General features: G+C 39.7%; 1 protein-coding gene across 1 annotated transcript in view; it reads left to right on the forward strand.

Annotated features, from left to right (window-relative positions):
* The window catches only part of LOC309862163 (interleukin-3-like), a 183,296-nt gene that overhangs the window by 10,128 nt on the left and 152,668 nt on the right, over positions 1-20,500 (forward strand). The window contains exon 2 of the mRNA XM_082725804.1: positions 7,726-7,876. Within this exon, the coding sequence (XP_082581930.1) occupies positions 7,842-7,876 (35 nt within the window). The 5' untranslated portion in view covers positions 7,726-7,841. The remainder of the gene's footprint in view (positions 1-7,725; positions 7,877-20,500) is intronic.

The following is a 20,500-nucleotide window of genomic DNA, read 5'->3' on the forward strand; positions in this document are numbered from 1 at the left end:
GCTTATCTCCATCTCATTTAGTTGTTGTGCTGTGCTTTGTCCTGTTCTTCTATTTGGGATAGATTCCTCTGTTTCCTCACAGAGAATCTGTTTCCATTTATTAGGAAGGTCTGCTGTGTATCCTCATCTTGAAGGTAGTGGCCTTATGAAGAAGAGGTCCTGTAGTGCTCTGCTATGCAGTGTCCCCTGTTCACCAGACCTGATGCTTCATGGATGCCTGGTATGTATTTTGTGTATATCCTGGTGTTACAGTTGAGCTGTGTTTGCCTTCAGTCTGCTTGGCTGCAGTTGCCCTCTTAACCTGTTGTGGGCAGGGTTTGGTCTCTGTGTGGTTAAAGGGCAATTCTCTGGCCATCTTGGGCTTGTAGTTGGGTTAGAGCAGATACTTGTCTCTGGCCTGTTTTGTTGAATTGTAGTCAGTTGGAATTGCAGGGCACTCTCTCTGCTTTGTACCCTGAAAGGATTTTGTTGGTGGGAGGAGCCTGCACTCAGACCAGATATCTGCTGCAAGTCTGTCTGTTGGGATTTCAGTGACCCTGAACTAAAGGGCTTTCTTTTTGTGCTGCCTCCTGTAAGATTTTTGTTGGTGGCGGGATAGCAGTCAGATCAGGTGTTTGCCTCCAGTCCATTGGTGGGGCTGCATTTGAACTGGTGTATGGGGTTGTCTTCCTCTGTTCCTAGGGGAAGAGTCACTTTTTTTTTTTTTAAAGATTTTATTTACTTATTTGACAGACAGAGATCACAAGTAGGTAGAGAGGCAGGCAGAGAGAGAGAGAGAGAGGAAGGCAAGCATGCTCCCTGCTGAGCAGAGAACCCGACGCAGGGGCCCCGATTCCAGGACTCCAGGATCATGACCTGAGCTGAAGGCAGAGGCTTTAACCCACTGAGCCACCCAGGCACCACGGGAGGAGTCACTTTGAAGTGCTGCTGGCTACTGCCAGGTCTACTTACAGAATGAGTTGCTGGATAGGGCTAGTCAGTGTGGGAATGTGGGAGGAGGGCACAGGGTCTTAGAAGGTAGGTAGAGAGTAGTTACACTGGTTCTCACAGGTGTCTGAGTATCTAGACTGGAGGGTGAGGTTTGGGGAGTGAAAGGACACTCACCAGCTCTTTTGTTCCTGAAGTCTCCTAAAGATCACTGATCCTCTACCATAGTTCTGAGATTAGTAAGTCAATCTTCTTCTGGTATAACCTAGGTACTTTTTAAACTGCTGTCTCTTGCTATATCTCAATCAGGTGTTTGTTATGATGTTTCTTTTTTTTTTTTTTTTTTTTTTTTTTTTAAAGATTTTATTTATTTATTTGACAGAGAGAGAAATCACAAGTAGGCGGAGGCAGAGAGAGAGAGAAGCAGGCTCCCGCTGAGCAAAGAGCCCGATGCGGGGCTCGATCCCAGGACACTGAGATCATGACCTGAGCCGAAGGCAGCGGCTTAATCCACTGAGCCACCCAGGCGCCCCTCTTTTTTTTTTTTTTTTTTTATGCCTTAACTTTAAGCTTAAGTCTTTATTTTTTTTTCATTTATTTATTTTCAGCATAACAGTATCATTATTTTTCACCACACCCAGTGCTCCGTGCAATCCGTGCCCTCTATAATACCCACCACCTAGTACCCCAACCTCCCACCCCCCTGCCACTTCAGATCCCTCAGATTGTTTTTCAGAGTCCACAGTCTCTCATGATTCACCTCCCCCTCCAATTTACCCCAACACCCTTCTCTCTAACTCCCCATGTCCTCCATGCTTTTTGTTATGCTCCACAAATAAGTGAAACCATACGATATCTGACCCTTTCTGCCTGACCCACTTCACTCAGCATAATCTCTTCCAGTCGTTATGCTGTTTCTTTAAAAGGTGGAGACTGTTTGCTTTTGTCCTCTGTCTCTCCCAGAAATGAGCCTACTGATTTTTAAAGCTTCTGGTATTAAGACCTACTGACAGTAAAAGCTCAAGAAGCTAAGGCCATCTAGTTTTTAAAGCCAAGTGTTGGGATACCTGGGTGGCTCAGTTGGTTAAGCAGCTGCCTTCGGCTCAGGTCATGATCCCAGCGATCCTGGGATCGAGTCCCACATCGGGCTCCTTGCTCTGCAGGGAGCCTGCTTCTCCCTCTGACTCTGCCTTCCACTCTGTCTGCCTGTGCTCGCTCTCACTCTCTCTCTCTTACAAATAAATAAATAAAATCTTAAAAAAAAAAAAAAAAAGTAAAGCCAAGTGTTGGTGGGGACTTGTCTTCCCTGTCTCTAGTATGGGTCTCCTCTTTGGGTCTCCTCTTTCTGTGGTGCCTGATGTGGGGTTTGTTCCTTTCCATTCTCCATGGTTGTGGTGTCCCTTGAGTTTGTGGTTAGTCTCACTTGATACTTTGATTCTTTTTTTTTTTTTTTTTTTGTCCCTTGAGTTTGTGGTTAGTCTCACATGATACTTTGATTCTTTTTTTTTTTTTTTAATTTATTTATTTATTTTAGAGAGAGACAGTGAGAGAGAGCATGAGTGAGGAGAAGGTCAGAGAGCGAAGCAGACTCCCCATGGAGCTGGGAGCCTGATGTGGGACTCGATCCTGGGACTCCGGGATCATGACCTGAGCCGAAGGCAGTCGTCCAACCAACTGAGCCACCCAGGCGTCCCGATACTTTGATTCTTGACTGGGACTTTAACTTTCCTACCATTCCCCCCCCCCCCCCCCCCCCCCCGCCCACTACCACCAGGTGGCCTCCTCTCCACGACTGAATGTGGAGAGTGTATTCTGTCAGTCTTAGGTTTGTTATCTGGGTTAGTTAACAGTGATGTTGATGTGGCTGTTATCTAGGTGTATCTGTGGGAGGAAATCAGCTTAAGATCCTACTACACCAGGTTTTCAGCTTTTTCTGAAAATTTTTATATCTTCTTGAGTTTGGCTTGGTAATTGTACCTTCTAGAATTCTAGAGTTTTAGGATTTTCCCCATTATCAAAGTTGTCTGCTCTGTTGGCATGAAGATGTTTATAATATTTCCTTATAATCCCTTACATTCTTGCACGGTCAGTAGTGCTGTTCTTTTTTTCATTCCTGTATGTTTGTGTTTATGTGTCTGTCTAGCTGTCCATTTAATCTGTGTTAACTTTTGGGTTTCTTTACTTTGTTTTCTCTTTCATTGCTTTTCACTCCAGTGCTTATTTCATTTTTCTACTTGCTTTGATTAGTTTAATTTGCCCTTTTTCTAGTTTCCTTTTAAGTATTGTTTTAAGCTATATCAGATAAATTTTAATGTATTTTATTTTTGTTTTCATTAATTTCTAAATATTTTCTACTTTCCATTGAAAATTTTTCTGTGACCAGTGGGTTTTTTAGAGGTATTTTTTTCAATTTCCAAATACTTGAGGATGTCTAGGAGTTTTTGCTATTTTTTTAAGTTTTTGATTTAATTTCATGTGACTCAGGCACCTGGGGGTCCTGGGGTTGAGCTCCAAGTTGGGCTTCCTGGTCAGTGGGGAGTTTGCTTTTCCCTCTTCTGCCACCCCGCCATGTTCTTGCTCTTTTTCAAATAAATAAATAAGATCTCTTAAAAAATAGTAATTTCGGGGTGCCAGGGTGGCTCAGTTGGTTAAGCATCTGTCTTTTGCTCAGGTCGTGATCCAGGGGTCCTGGGATTGAGTGCCGCATCGGGCTCCCTGCTCCTTAGGAAGCATGCTTCTCCCTCTCCCTCTACCTGTTTCTCCCTCTTCTTGTGCGCGTGCTCTCTCTATCTCTGTCAAATAAATAAAGAAAATCTTTAAAAAAAAAATAATTTCATGTAATTGAAAAGCATACTTTGTATGATATAAATGTTTTTCAAATTTTTTGAGACTTATTTTATGATCCAGCTTATGAAGTATCCTGGATAGTGCTTTGTGTGATCCTGAAAGGAATGTGTATTCTAGTGCTGTCTGGTGAAATATTTTATAGATATCAGATCATATTGATTGATATTGTAGGGGAAGCAAAACTTCACTTCTACCCTCCATGGTATCTGGCTGGGCCTGAGAATTATATTGATATAAAACAGATTAACAGGAGAAAAGCATTGAGTTTAACATGTACTTGGGAGCCCACATGAGGAAATAAAGACCCCAAAAGTGGTTGGGATTAAGTGCTTTTATACCAGGTTGAACAAAGAGTAGCAGTTGTGGAAAAATAACAAAATAAGTGGGAGACTAACAGAAGTTAAGAGTTAAGTTAAGAGTTACTTTAACAAGGTAACTTGTCTAGGCCTCTGCTCCTTGTCTTTGATGATGATTAAAAAATTTTTTTTTCTTCCTGATATAGGAATCTTTCCCATAAGAGTTTTATCTGTTGCTTTTAGGAAGAAAATGAAAAGTCAGAGTGCCTTTCTTTTTCTTTTTCTTTTTAAAAGATTTTATTTATTTATTTGACAAACAGAAATCACAAGCAGGCAGAACAGCAGGGGGGGTGGGGCGTGGCGGTGGAGGAAGCAGGCTTCCAGCGGAGCAGAGAGCCCGACTTGGGGCTCCATCCCAGGACCCCAAGACCATGACCTGAGCTGAAAGCAGAGGCTTTAACCCACTGACCCACCCAGGTGCCCCCAGAGTGCCTTTCTTGCATCTGCTGTTTTTCAAATGTCTTTAGTTCACAATAGTTCTTATGCTAAAGGGGCATATTCGAGGGGAACATATTCTGTTCAATATCATTCAACATCATTGAACATCGTTCAAATCTTATATTCTTGGTGATTTTCTGTATAGTATTAGGTCAGTTATTAAGAGTGAGGTATTCAGATATCCAGCTGTTGTTGAAATATGTGTCAGTTTTTACTTCGTGTATTTGGGGACTGTCTTTAAGTATGTATATTTATAACTGTGATATCTTTCTGACATATTGACTTTTTATATTATGAAATATTCCTTTTTTTAAAGATTTTTATTTGCAAGAGAGAGAGAACACAAGTAGGGGCAGTGGGAAGATGCGCAGAGGGAGAGGGAGAAGCACACTCCCTCCCAGGACCCCTAGATCATGAGCTGAAGGCAGATTCTTAACTCACAGCCACATTCGTGCTCTGAAATATTCCTTTTTGTCTCTAGTACTGTTTCCTGTTTTAAACTTTATATTGCCAGGTATTAATACAGCCATTGAACCTTGTATCTTTTACTTTTCTTATACCTACAGAATTGTCTTAGATAATTTGAATTTTAAGGGTGTTTTTTGTATGCAGTATGTATTTGGATCTTGTTTTATTTATATAAACTGAAAAACTCTGCCTTTTGCTAAGATAAATCGAAGAGGTAGAGGTGATGGATAGTCTTTTTTTTTTTCTTTTTTAAAGATTTTATTTTCTTATTTGATGGAGAGAGAGGCAGTGAGAGCAGAAACACAAAAGGGGGAATGGGGAGGGAGAAGCAGGCTTTCTGCCAAGCAGGGAGCACGATGTGGGGCTTGATTCCAGAAACCTGGGATCGTGACCTGAGCTGAAAGTAGAAGCTCAGCAACTGAGCCACTGAGCCACCCAGGTGCCCCAAGAGTGATGGGGAATTTTGGGGCAGGAGGGTTTCAGATAAAATGCTCAAGGAAGACCTCTTTGTGAAAGTGACATATAAACTGAGTCCTAAGGACTGCAAGGAATCAGAGTGGGAATAGACGAAGGGAAATAGCATTATAGGTAAAGGGAACAAACTGAGTTATAAGACAACTTGACATTTTTAAAGAACTAAAAGAGAAGTATGCTACATAGGGAGAGAGGGAATCATGGGGGTAGATGAGATTAGATTGCTAAAAAAGGACAAGGCCATGTAGAGTCTTGAAGACTGCAATCAGGAGTTTATATTTCATTCAAAATGTGCCTTAGGATTTCCATAGCAGTGTTCAGGCAGGCCCAACAGAACTCAGTGCCACCCTGAATTGGCTCTTGCCCAAGGGAGAGCAGAAGAAAACCACACACATCTGTTCAACTGCAACCCCACTGTGAGCTGGGAGTCAGACATCTGGTCTGACTGGAGGCCCTACCTATCAACAAAACTTCTCAGGGACAATACAGTGAGAGCACCATGCAGTTTAGTTGTATTGAAGATCTAACAAATGCCTAATCAGACCAACTCAAGCCCAAGGTGGCCTCAGACTGGCCCACTAACACAGGGACCAGACCCTGCCCATAGCAGGCTAAGAGAGCCATGACAGACAACTGGACTGAAGGCAGATATGGCTTGGCCACAACAGTAGGGCTCAGGCCACACATGCATAGGAGACACCTGTAAAAGGCCAGGTTCTGGTGAACATGGGACATTGACTGCCCTGCAGGACACTAAAGGATTTCTTTTTTATAAGGTCCCTATTTTTAGGATCAGGAGATACAACTAACTTTCCTAAGACATAGAAACAGACAAGCAGAGTAAGCAAAATATGGAGACAGAAGGCTATGTCCCAAATGAAAGAACAGGGCAAAATCACAGCAAAAGACCTAAATGAAACAGAGGTAAGTAATAGGCCTGATAAGGGATTTGATGTAGTGGTCATAAAGATATTCACTGGACTTGAGAAGAGTGGAAGACCTCAGTGAGACCCTTAGCAAAGAGCTAGAAAGCATGAAAAAGAAGCATTCAGAGATGAACTCAATAACTAAGATGAAAAATACACAAGATGGGATAAATAGTAGAACAAAGGAAGCAGGAAATGATGGATCAGCATCCTGGAGAACAGAGTAAAGGAAAACCATCAAGCTGAATATAAGAGAAAAATAATAATGAAAAAGGAAAATAGATGAAGCGAATTCAGTGACACCATCAAGCATAAAACAGTAACATTAAAGGGATCTCAGAAGAGAGAGAAAAGGGGGCAAAATATTTATTTGGAGAAATAAAAGCTGAAAACACTTTTTAGTTTGGGGAAGGAAATGGAAGTCCAGATCTAGGAGGCACAGAGAGCACTTGACAAAATCTTGCTAAGCAAGAAAGTAGTATATTTTTAAAATTTTTATTAATTCAAATAAAAAAATCAGACTTAGAGCCTCTTTCCTGCTGAGCTGGTGAGAAATTTACTCTTGGTCTGTCCTCTACAAAGTTCCTACCACAGTCTATGTGGTAAAGTACAACAAGGACCCCAGAAAATAGAAGGAATGCCTCTACCTTTAACTTTGTCCTGATTGTTGCTGATAGGGTGTGGATGTTTGTGGATATGGTGTTTTGTTAAACATAGGTTTGTTTTTTTTTAAAGATTTTATTTATTCATTTTACAGAGAGAGATCACAAGTAGACTGAGAGGCAGGCAGAGAGAGAGAGGGAAGCAGGCTCCCTGCTGAGCAGAGAGCCCGATGCGGGACTCGATCCCGGACCCTGAGATCATGACCTGAGCCAAAGGCAGCGGCTTAACCCACTGAGCCACCCAGGCGCCCTAAACATATGGTTTAACATATGGTTAAACATATGGTGTTTTGTTAGTGGATCAAAATTTTCTGCTTCTGTGTCACATTGAGGTTCAGCACTTGTGGAGGATGGGGATCCTGGTACTCTTTGCTACCACAGAACCATCAGTTCTGAGCTCTCTTTCTTTTTCAGGGATACTGTTTGTGAGTGTAGTATTCAGTTCTCTTAACTAGACTTTTGTCTTTTTCCTTACTTTACTGGCCTTTTTTTTTTTTTCTGTTTTCAGAAGTTACTCTTCTTTTTTTTTTTTTTCCTGGTACTTTAGAATATTTTTTTTTTTATAAACATATATTTTTATCCCCAGGGGTACAGGTCTGTGAATCACCAGGTTTACACACTTCACAGCACTCACCAAAGCATCAGCTCTGACTTAGAGCTTAGATTTTTACAGAAGACAAGAAGAGAAGTTATTTCTCAGTAGCTTCTGTGAAGAGAAATGAAGCAGCCTAAGGGAATAGAAAATGCTGGAGTGTGGTATTTTGCATAGAAAGAGGAGGTATGTCCTTTTTTTGGTAAGTGACTTTTGAGTAGAGTCCTGAATGAATAAAGAAAAGCATTTCAAGCAGAAGGAATAATAATTACAAACTACCTAGTGATGAAGAATACGTGGTGTTTTTGAGGAACAGTAAAGGAAAGGTTACTGTCACTGGAGTGGACAAGCAAGGGTGGGGAGGTTTAGTAGATGGAAGTAGCCAAATGCCAGAGCATGAAGGACCTTGCAGTCTGGGGCAAGGACTTCAGGATTTTCCAGTGAGTGAGACCATGAAGGATCACTTCTGGTTCCTTTGTGCAGAATAGACTATAGAGGGGTCAAGGTAGAAGAAAGCACTGCTAAGGCACTATTGCATTCATTCAGGAGAGAGGTTATAGTAGCTTGGATGAGAGTGGTAGTAATAAGAGTAATAAGAAAAGTAATAAGAAATTATTGCTTTTGGTATACATACTAGAAACAAGTAAGGGATTGCATGCATATCATGAAAGGAAAAGAGAAACCAAAGATGATTCCATGGCTTTTTGGGTGAACAGGTTGAGTAGTATGCAATGGCGATTCAATAATATTTCTAATATATTCTGATACCAGGTACAAAGTGCTCAGTACTTAGAGTTTGAAGCCATATGTTGTATATCCTGTATTCTCAGCTCTGTTACCTTGGTGAGGTAATTGTCTTTTTGTAGACTCAGTTTCAAAAGTAGTAACCACTCAGTAAATGTTAGTTATCCTCCAGAGGATGGGAACAAGTGTAAGTGGGTCTTTTACCATAGGAATGGTGTATGTCATTGCTGATTGACATAATTCATCTTAGAGTACTGCTTAGCAGGAACATTGCTGTGGTCACTACCAACTGAATCTACAAATGTAGCACTTTTTGTCATTGCAACTTTTACCATTGGGATTGAACTCATAGGGACAGAAATTCCATTGGCTGGTTTTAACACCCTCCTGGCTTTAGCCTTGTTTTGAAATGTTGGTCCAAAGCCCCAGAATGCTAGGTTTGGGAATTATCTGCTTAGGTTTGCTAGTTGAGGTAGCTGTGGCATAGTAGTTAAGAATGTGAACTTTAAAGCCGTTTTGCTTTGCTCTGACACTTTACTGGCTGTGTGACCTTGGACAGGTGACTTAATCCCTCAATGCTCAGTTTCCACATGTATTAAATGGTGAAATTAAGAGGTCCTACCCTCATGGATTTGCTGCAAGGACTAAAGTTTGTACAAGTGGAATAGGTAGAACACTGGTAACCACCAATAAATGTTAGTTACTATTATTCTAAGAGGATATAGAAGGAGAAGTAGACTAAGGGCAGAATTAGGGCAAACATAAGAACAATTTTTTTTTTATTAATTTTTTATTTTTTATAAACATATATTTTTATCCCCAGGGGTACAGGTCTGTGAAACACCAGGTTTACACACTTCACAGCACTCACCCAAGCACATACCCTCCCCAATGTCCATAATCCCACCCCCTTCTACCAAACCCCCTCCCCCCAGCAACCCTCAGTTTCTTTTGTGAGATTAAGAGTCACTTATGGTTTGTCTCCCTCCCAATCCCATCTTGTTTCATTGATTCTTCTCGTACCCACTTAAGCCCCCATGTTGCATCACCACTTCCTCATATCAGGGAGATCATATGATAGTTGTCTTTCTCTGCTTGACTTATTTCGCTAAGCATGATACGCTCTAGTTCCATCCATGTTGTCGCAAATGGCAAGATTTCATTTCTTTTGATGGCTGCATAGTATTCCATTGTGTATATATACCACATCTTCTTGATCCATTCATCTGTGGATGGACATCTAGGTTCTTTCCATAGTTTGGCTATTGTGGACATTGCTGCTATAAACATTCGGGTGCACGTGCCCCTTTGGATCATTACGTTTGTATCTTTAGGGTAAATACCCAATAGTGCAATTGCTGGGTCATAGGGCAGTTCTATTTTCAACATTTTGAGGAACCTCCATGTCGTTTTCCAGAGTGGCTGCACCAGCTTGCATTCCCACCAACAGTGTAGGAGGGTTCCCCTTTCTCCGCATCCTCGCCAGCATCTGTCATTTCCTGACTTGTTGATTTTAGCCATTCTGACTGGTGTGAGGTGATATCGCATTGTAGTTTTGATTTGTATTTCCCTGATGCCGATTGATATGGAGCACTTTTTCCATGTGTCTGTTGGCCATCTGGATGTCTTCTTTGCAGAAATGTCTGCTCATGTCCTCTGCCCATTTCTTGATTGGATTATTTGTTCTCTGGGTGTTGAGTTTGCTAAGTTCTTTATAGATTCTGGACACTAGTCCTTTATCTGATATGTCGTTTGCAAATATCTTCTCCCATTCTGTCAGTTGTCTTTTGATTTTGTTAACTGTTTCCTTTGCTGTGCAAAAGCTTTTGAACATAACAACATTTTAAAAAGCAGACACTTTTTACTTTTTATGTTTCCCAAACGGTAATGGCTGTAGTTATCTTTAATAGAATGCTGAGTATGCGCCAGTCACATTACATCTATTATTTAATCTTCATCCTGTGCTAACCACATTGCAAAATAAGAAGCAGAACTTCGAAAGGCAAATTAACTTGCTCATAGTATCATATCTAGTAAATGGAAAAGCTGGCTCCAGAGTCACAACAATATAGATCTATATTATATTTCTTCTTTGAGGCAAGATAGGATAAATATCATAGGAATTGTTTGGAAGTAGAGGTGGCCTTAAAGATCATGACGTGTAGATACATTGTTTTACTACTGAATAGATTTGTCTTTCAAAAAGTAAATGTATGTTTCCTGAGTCTGAATATATAGCTTTTTGGTATGTGCTCCCTCATCTTCTTGCTTATGCTCCCAGGACGTGCTCCTCTCTTTTGACCCCAGGGACCAGATTTAAATAGAGACACCTAAGTTATCTGTGAAATCTAGAATTACACTTTGTCTACTGAGCTCTGTTGTTTTTGATGTCATTTTTGACCAGTTAATTGTTTGAACTTGGCTTTGTTATAAATTGTGTGCTCAGCTTTGATCACTTCTTTCTGGACTGAACTGTTTAGTTCCCAAATTCATAGTTTGCTTAACTTGTGATTCTTAGCAGATCATCCTGCTGTTAAAATACTCCTTTACCGACATCTGGTTCCTTTCCAACTCATTGCTCCAGTCTACTGCTTGGTTTCCTAAGAGCATATAATAAAATAGATTCCTTAAGCTGTAATCCTGCAAGTCATTTACTTTGGTTTGTGTTGGGTGTTTTTGCACATGTTTGTGCATTTGTATTACTTTCCTCATAATAGTCAATTTTTTTTTTAACTACAGTGGTCTAATGAATGTTATTAAATGCCTTGCAGATGCTGACATCTGGCATCATGAAACTTCACATGTCCATTATAATGATGGTCTGGTCTGGTTTCCTGGGCTGCACTTGGGCTGAGATCTTCACATCTGTTGGTATGGGCCAGGGAAGGTAGTATTTTCCACAAATGATTTTTAGCTCCTAGCTCAGAAATCGCCTGCTTGTTTTCTATCAGGGTGGAACAGTCTCACCAATAAGTTCACTTGAAACTAGAATACAGTGAGAAAGAAGTTTCCAGACATTAATACTTTTCCTTATAAAGGCCCTTAAGGGCCTAAACCTCAACGGAACAAAGGTTTTTTTCTGGGAAACAAGTGTTTGTGGTGTATTTACTTCTTGTGGAGTGTAGATATTGTCAGGGCCTTTAGGAATGCCCAAACATTTCTTCTTCTTCTTCCTCTTTTTTTTTATTTAAATTCAGTTAGTCATCATATAAGGAATGTTCATACACTTATTGTGGAAGGTCATTGATTGTGGGCAAAGTACATTTTATGGCCTGAAAGTCCTGTCTTGCAGTTTTCCTTCATCGCTTCAAACTTCAGAGGTTATTCCTCTGTATTTAAATGGTTTTCTCTGCCACAGTTTCCAAGCTTACATGACAAGATTACTGGCTGGGTTAAGGATGAACAGGAGAAGATTACTTGCTGGGTTAAGGATGAAGTAAAGGTCACTTCCGGATGACAGAGGTCACTGATTGGCCACAGTCTTTAACATCCCTGTGGGACTTCCTCTCTTTCTTTTCTTGAAGCTGTAGGGTAGAACAGGGGGACTATCTCCTTAAGCAGTGAGATCCAGTAATTGAGAAAAAGCTGAATCTCTCTTGGCTCTGGGGACCTGCCTTTTTCTTTGGCACTTTTGCCCCAGTGAAGTAAGCTGAAGTCATCTGTCCAGTTCTGACTGGCCTTTTCTTCTGTCCTCCTGTAGGACACTTAGCTGGCTTAATTTCTGTGGAAAAACAACTGGTCGAGCCCCTGAAAGAATATATCCTTTTGGATGAAGCCAAATGTCTATAATGAAAAGGTAAATGTAATCTGTTATTCCTACAGTTTGCCTGGAACTCTGCCCTTCTCACATTTTCCAGACATGACCACGGTCCTCTAGGTTGCCTAGCAGACGTAAAGCAAATCTCTGAAGGGACTTATTTTAAATCCAAACCACACTGGCCCTCCTGAAGATGAGTTAACAATTCTAAATTATAAAAACAATTTCTTGGTAACTGTTAGCAGAGACAATAGAAAGCAAAGTTAAAATTAGAGCCCCAAGAACTGTTGACACTAATTTTTATTTTTTATTTTTTTAGAGAAAGAGCACACATAGGGGTGGGCAGGGAGGTGTAGGGGCAGAAGGGCAGATGGAGAGGAAGAGAGAGAATCTTAAGCCGGCTCCATGATAGTGCAGAACCAGATGTGGGGCCCATTCTCACGACACTGAGATCATGACCTGAGCCAAAATCAGGAGTTAGATGCTTAACTGACTGAGCCACCCAGGAGACCCTATGGTTTGAATGTTTAAAAGAATTTTTATTATGAAGAAAACCAATCTCTTATAACAAATACAGTTTACATCTTTAATAAACACATACCTTTTCTATAATAATTATTTTTAAAAAATCTTCCTTTGCTATAGCAAACACATATAGACACAATTAAATGTACTTTGAAATTATTGTAACAAGCATTACATCATGACTTAGAACCTTGATTACATGTAATGATAAGATAAAGAATAAAGATAAGGGCACCTGGTTGCTCAGTCAGTTAAGTGTCCCAACTCTTGATTTCAGTTTAGGTCTGATCTCATGTTATGAGATCAAATCCCACATGGGGCTCCATGCTGGGCATGGAGTCCGCTTAAGATTCTCTCTCTCCCTTCGGGGCGCCTGGGTGGCTCAGTGGATTAAGCCACTGCCTTTGGCTCAGGTCATGATCTCAGGGTCCTGAGATCGAGTCCCACATCAGACTCTCTGCTCAGCGGGGAGCCTGCTTCCCTCTCTCTCTCTCTCTCTCTCTGCCTGCCTCTCTGCCTACTTGTGATCTCTCTCTGTCAAATACAGAAATAAAATATTTAAAAAAAAAAAAAAGATTCTCTCTCTCCCTTCACCTCTGCTCCTCCCCAATCCTGCTCACACTTTGTCTCTTTCTTTAAAAAAAAAAAAAAGGAATTAGGAGAGATATAAATTAAACTTTAAACTTTATAAGAATAGTTACTTAAGTCCTTTTCCTTATTGATCTAATTAATTATAATCATAGTATGATTTGTCTTTTCAAAATATCTGTAAGAGTCTCTGCTTTCAAAGTTCTTTCATGCCATTAACTGAGGCTTGCCAACAGCCCCTGACTTCATTTATATTTTTGCAGACACATTGAGTTAGCAATTGTGAGACTTACAGATTTATGTTTCTACAGTGTCTAAATCAGAGAGTTAGAAAAATGACAACAGAGGAAACCCCCAAGAAAGTAGAAGAAAGGAAACAATTAAGATAAAGCAGAAATTAATGAAGTGGGAAAAAAGGTACAATTTAGAGAATTGTCAAAACCAGAAGCTGGTAATGTTTGTAAATATTAACAAGATAACTAATCACTTGGCTGAGTTAGTCAAGAAAAAAAATACAAATAAGCATTATTAAAAGGAAAAATTGAGACATAACTATTCATATAATGAATTTAAAAATGAATTAACATCTTGATTCAAAATTGTCAAAGGTGTCAGAGCATTTAACTGCAGAAATTGTCAAAGGACTTGAATAGACATTTCTGCAAAGAAGATATGGAAATAGCCAATAAGCATATTAAAATATGCCCAGTATGCCCTAATCATTACAGAAATGCTGATAAAAACCACAATGTGATGCTACCTCACACATATTAGGATGGCTATTATCAAAAACAAAGAACTATAAAACAGTCAGAAAATAACAAGCATTTACAAGGATGGGAGGAAATTGGAACCTGTGTGCACTGTTGGTAGAAATGTACTATGGTGTAGTGCCCATGGAAAACAGTGTGGCAGTTCCTTAGAAAATTAAAAATAGAAATTCCCATGTGATCTAACAATTCCAAAGAACTGTAGGCAGAGTCTTAATAGATTTATTTGTATATATGTGTTCCCTAGCAATATTATTTCACAATAGTCAGAAAGTGGAAACAATCCAAGTGTCCATTGACAGATGAGTGGATAAAACACAATGTGGTATTCACCTACAGTGGTATGTTATTTAGCATAAAGAGGAAGGAAGTATGATACATGGTGTGATGTGGATGAAGCTTGAGGACATTATGCTAAGGGAAATAACCCCATCATAAGAAGATTTATGCTGCATGATTCCACTTAAATGAGATATCTAAAATAGATTCATAAATACAGAAAGTCGAATGGTATTTTCTAGTGGCCAGCAGGAGAGAGGGAAATGGGGAGCTGTTGTGCAATGAATATAGAGTTTTTTTTTTAAAGATTTTATTTATTTATTTGACAGACAGAGAACACAAGTAGGCAGAGAGGCAGGCAGAGGGAGAGAGGAGGAAGCAGGCCCTCCGGGGAACAGAGAGCCTGATGTGGGGCTCGATCCAATCCCAGGACCCTGGGATCATGACCTGAGCCGAAGGCAGAGGTTTTAATCCACTGAGCCACCCAGGTGCCTTAAAGTTTCATTTTTACAAGATTAACAAATGTGCAAAGATTTGTTGCACATCATTGTGAACAGAGGTAACTCTACTAATGGTACACTTCAAACTAGTTAAGATGGTAAGCTTTACAGGTATTTTATCACAAGTAAAATTTTTTTTATTAATAAAGGATTTTATGTTAATTATATGCTAATAATTTTGAAAAGTTAAATGAAATGAAAAGCTTAGAAAAATATAAATTACCAAATCTGAAAACATGAATAGACATATAATTATTCAAGATGTAATTCAGAAATTTAGTTCTACCAAAAAAAGAGAGTAATTACTCTTACTTTGTTTCCTATGATCTGCCCTGATTGGCTTCAGCCCTTCTCATCTTTTCCAGTGAGAGTGTGAGGGAAGAGTTGTTAGAGCCAGTTGGAAGCTATGGCTCTTCTTTTTCTATTTTTTTTTAAAGATTTTATTTATTTATTTGAGAGAGAATGAGTGAGAGAGAGCATGAAAGAGGAAGAAGGTCAGAGGGAGAAGCAGACTCCCCAAAGAGCTGGGAGCCCGATGCGGGACTTGATCCTGGAAGTCCGGGATCATGACCTGAGTCGAAGGCAGTTGCCCAACCAACTGAGCCACCCAGGTGCCCACTATGGCCCTTCTTTATGTGGTTCCTAGCCACTTGGAGCTTTAAATCCCACTGCTCCCCTACACCTACCCTCTGCTTTAGCCAGTCTAATCTCATCAGTCTTTCCCTACTAGTTTCTGTTTTGAAACTGTTTTTGTATAGCTTCTGCATGGAAATCTTTGTTTGTAGCTGTATTTCCAGTTGTGGTCTATTTTTAAAGTCTTTATAAGGTCTGGGCTGCTCAGGGGCTTGGTAAGACTTAGAAAGAAAACTGTTCCCACTAGCCTAGCCCTTGATGGTTCATGCTCAAAAAATGTGAACTTGACATTTCACATGCCTACTTTGCAGTTGCTCATTTTGTCTTGTCCTGTTTTGGACTTCCCCTATTTTTAACTGTTCCATGTATTCTCCCTGGTGTGATGGGTGGTACCTGGACGATTAGGGCATGAATCCAGGGTCCTTAAGGTTGGGGAAAAGGGGACAGACAGTTACTTTACTAAGAATGCTCACCTCTTCAGCTAGCTTCATAGGACTAGACTCCAGTGCAGGCTCTGTGTCTCCTTGTTGCTTCTCTAGGGTCTCATCACAACCTTGAATGCCCATTTCACAGCATTCATCTTGCACTGCGTAGTCAGCTGCTTGACCTGTTAAGAATCTTGGATAGTTTCCTCAAATTCCCCGAGAAATTTATTGTTTCTCAAATAAGTTTGATTGAGATGTAGTTTTGGAACAATGACAATGGTTTTATCACCACCTGCCCCATTTATTCATGTAATGAACATTCAGCAAATATTCATTAAATACATATTCATTATTTAACATTCAGCAAATATTTAGGAATTACTTCTCATGCATTAGACACAGGTTTTTGGAGCTAGGCAAAGCAGTAAAAAACAACCCAGCAAACAGATACAACAGTTGTAAAAACCATGCATTCACATTGCAAACAAAATTAAGGCTATACAGAAATATTTCAAAGTAGCCAGAGATGCTTTTGGTAGAAGGTAATAATTTGTATTTTTTTAAGATTTTATTTGAGAGAGAGAGAGCATGCTAGAGGGAGAGGGACAAGCCCACTAAGCAGGGAGCCTATTGCTGGGCTTGATCCCAAGAATTCCAGATCATGTCTTGAGCTGAAGGCAGACACTTAACTGACTGAGCCACCCAGGCGCCCCAGGAGGTAATAACTTAAACAGGAAAATGTAATGTCACATGTGAAAAATCGAAGTTCAGGCAGTTTTAGGGCTGGTTGCAAGAGGCTCAATAATATTATGAACTTAGGTAGAATAGTTTAGGTGTCATGTTTAGACATAGCACAATATACAGCCAAAGAGCCATTTCTTACTTGTATTGATAACATAGAACAAATCTTTTCTTTTTTTTTTAAAGATTTATTTATTTATTTACTTGACTGACAGATCACAAGTAAGGCAGAGAGGCAGGCAGAGAGAGAGGGAGAAGGCCCCCTGCTGAGCAGAGATCCCAATCTCCATCCCAGGACCCTGAGATCATGACCTGAGCCAAAGACAGAGGCTTTAACCCACTGAGCCACCCAGGCCCCCCAGAACAAATCTTTTCTGAAGTCTCTCAGTAAGCTTATGTGTAACCTAAATTGTATTACATGACCATTCCAAAACAAATCACTGGCAAGGGGGCAGCTCCACCTTGATTAGCTTGGAGCCTTAGAGGGTATTCAGTACATGATCAGTGGATGGCCCTAGCTGTTCTTGAAGCAAATTGCTGTGTTTCCATGTTTTTGTAGGAAGATAGAAGGGGATTACCAGCATGAGAGCAGTGTTGGCAGTGACATGACAGTTGTAGGAAAAAAGACTACCCAGTGGAGATAATCATGATGTCCGTGTAGACTTTTTTGGGGGGGGGCATACACTGGCACAGAAAAAATATATATTTCTTTTTACCAAATTTAATTAAGTTTTAATCAAAATGATCATAATGTGACTTGGTAGCTACTGATCTTGTGTTAGTGAATATAGATTTCTTCATCATTTTAATGGTGCTATATTTTTATTATGTAGCTGTGTCATTATTCCCTTTCCCTGAACATGTTAAATACTTGGGAAAGGCTTTAGTGAACAATTTGTTAAAATATCTTTGCACACTTTTTTTTTTTTTTCCTGGCGGTAGAGTCATAGGAATAAAATTGCCAATTTTAGACAAGCTGACTGTGTGGATGTACTTACATTCTTTCCCAACCTGTTCAACTAGATATTGCTGCTGTGTTTGCTGATCTGTGAGGCAGTTATAGTTTAGTGATTAAAAGCATTTTGGTTTTGGGGTTAACCTACCTGAGCGTATACCGTATTATTATTTACCAATTGTATAACTTTGTGAAGTCATTTAACAATTTCTCTGAGCTGGTTTTATCTGCATACTTGGAGGTTGGGGAGGTGTTCATATTTGATTAGCTTTGATAGTTGGGAAGATTAATGGTCATAATTCCTTATTCTAGGCCCTGGTACATAATAAAATCACAGTATTTAAGGTATGCTTTTAAAATTTATTATATAATAAAATCTCTTAATTTTGAATTAATTATTTTTATCTTCTCATATTTTTCCCCTCAACTGTCTCATAGCTGGGCTGAGAAAAGATATGCACTGAACCTTGTAATACCTAAAGACAAGGAAGACTTGGGAAAGTTAGTGGATGTGTACAAGGTGCTGAAGTGTCTAAATCAAGTTGAGTCATTAGCAGAGAGCTTTGCCCTTCAGGACCCATCTGTTGGTGAGCTGAGCTGTGTGTGTCTGTGTGTGTGTGCATGTCTGTGCATGTGCACACTTGGGTGTATGCATGTACACATGAGCTTTCCCTGATATTTCTGAATCTCTTTCTGAGCTTGTGATGGTATTTAAGAATGTATTTCTTGAAACTTTATTAGAGGTTACAAACAAAACTATCAAGATCTGGAAAATTTTTTTAGAGACTGGTATTTGATGTATATCATTTCTTTAATATTTCTTGGTTAAGCTTCCTATTTTTTCTTGTACCAGCTTTTGTCACTTTGTATTTTCTGGTTTTTGAAGTTTATTAGCCTGTGCCTGTTCCTATATTTATTTCTTTATGATATTAACTATTATTAGTATTATTTTTTAAATTTTTAAAATATTATATTTATTTATTTGACAGACAGAGATCACAAGTAGGCAGAGAGGCAGGCAGAGAGAGAGGAGGAAGCAGGCTCCCTGCTGAGCAGAGAGCCTGATATGGGGCTCAATCCCAGGACCCTGAGATCATGACCTGAGCCAAAAGCAGAGACTTTAACCCACTGAGCCACCCAGGTGCCCCTCATTAGTATTATTGATTATTTTACTTCTTTTAAAAATTTTATTGATTGATTTTGAGAGAGAGAGGGAGTACATGCATGAGTGGGGGGAGGGGCAGAGGCAGAGGGAGAGAGAGAATCTCAAGACTCCACACTGAGCATCGAGCTCAATGCAGGACTCCATCTCACAGCCCTGAGATCATGATTGGAGCCAAAGTCAAGAATCAAACACATAACTGACATAGCCACTTGGGCACCACTGATTATTTTCATTCTTAACTCACTGCTGATTTATACTTTTTTTCTTAGCCATTTTGACTATTTAAAAAAACATTCTTGGGGTGCCTGGGTGGCTCAGTGGGTCGGACCTCTGCCTTCAGCCCAGGTCATGATCTCAGGGTCCTGGGATCGAGCCTCTCATCTGGCTCTCTGCTCGGCAGGGAGCCTGCTTCCTCCTCTCTCTCTCTCTCTGACTGCCTCTCTGCCTACTTGTGATCTCTGTCAAATAAATAAATTTTAAAAAAATTCTTAAAGAATCAGGTTTTCGTTTTATTTTTTTCTCTGTTCTTTATTTTATTGTGGTAAAATATATATAACATAATATTTATCATTTTATCCATCTGTGAAAGTATAATGCAGTGGCACTAAATAAACTCACAAGATAGTAGTATACCCATTACCATTCTCTGTTCCAAAACTTATTAAAAAATCATCTTCAGCATAAACTATAAAACAGTTAAACAGGGGTACCTGGGTGGCTCAGTCTGTTAAGCATCTGCCTTTGGCTCAGGCCATGATCCCAGGGTCCTGGGATCAAGCCCCACATGGGGCTCTTTGCTCAGTGGGGAGTCTACTTCTCTCTCTCTGTTCTTTCTCTCTCTAGTAAATAAACAAAATCTTTTAAAAAAAATGGTAAGGATGATAAATTTTATGTTATATGTATTTTACCACAGCTAAAAATAAAAAAAAAAATTGTAACTGACCTAAGGATACACACATAAACCAATGGAATAGTACAGAAAGCCCAGAAATAAAACTTTACATATATGGTCAATTGATTTTCAACAAGAAAGCTGTGATTGTTCAATGAAGAAAGAAAAATCTTAAGGATGAGTACTGTTGGAGTGCGCATGCTTGCTCAGTCAGTGGAGTGTGTGACTCTTGATCTTTTCTAAGGCAGGGGTCCAATTTCATTCTTTTGTGTGGTATATCCAGTTTTCCCTGCAGTATTCATTCATTCTTTTTTTTAAAGAACTCTACATCCAATTTGGGGCAGAGCCCCAAGCATTTTTTTTTTGAATTTTTTATTTTTAATTAACATATGATATATTATTAGCCCCAGGGGTACAGGCCTGTGAATTGCCAGGTTTACACACTTCATAGCACATACCTTCCCCAATGTCCATAACCCCACCACCCTCTCCCTAGCTCTCTTCCCCCAGCAACCCTCAGTTTGTTTTCTGAGATTAAGAGTCTCTTATGGTTTGTCTCCCTCCTGATCCCATCTTGTTTCATTTATTCTTTTCCTACCCCCCCAAACCCCCAACATTGCCTCTCAACTTCCCCATATCAGGTAGATCATATGATAATTGTCTTTCTCCAATTGACTTATTTCACTAAGCATAATACCCCCTAGTTGCATCCATGTTGTCGCAAATGGCAAGATTTCATTTCTTTTGATGGTTACATAGTATTCCATTGTATAAATATACTACTTCTTTATCCATTCATCTGTTGATGGGACATCTAGGTTCTGTACATAGTTTGG

The sequence above is a fragment of the Mustela nivalis genome (assembly GCF_964662115.1).
Source record: "Mustela nivalis genome assembly, chromosome: 3".
NCBI lineage: Eukaryota > Metazoa > Chordata > Mammalia > Carnivora > Mustelidae > Mustela > Mustela nivalis.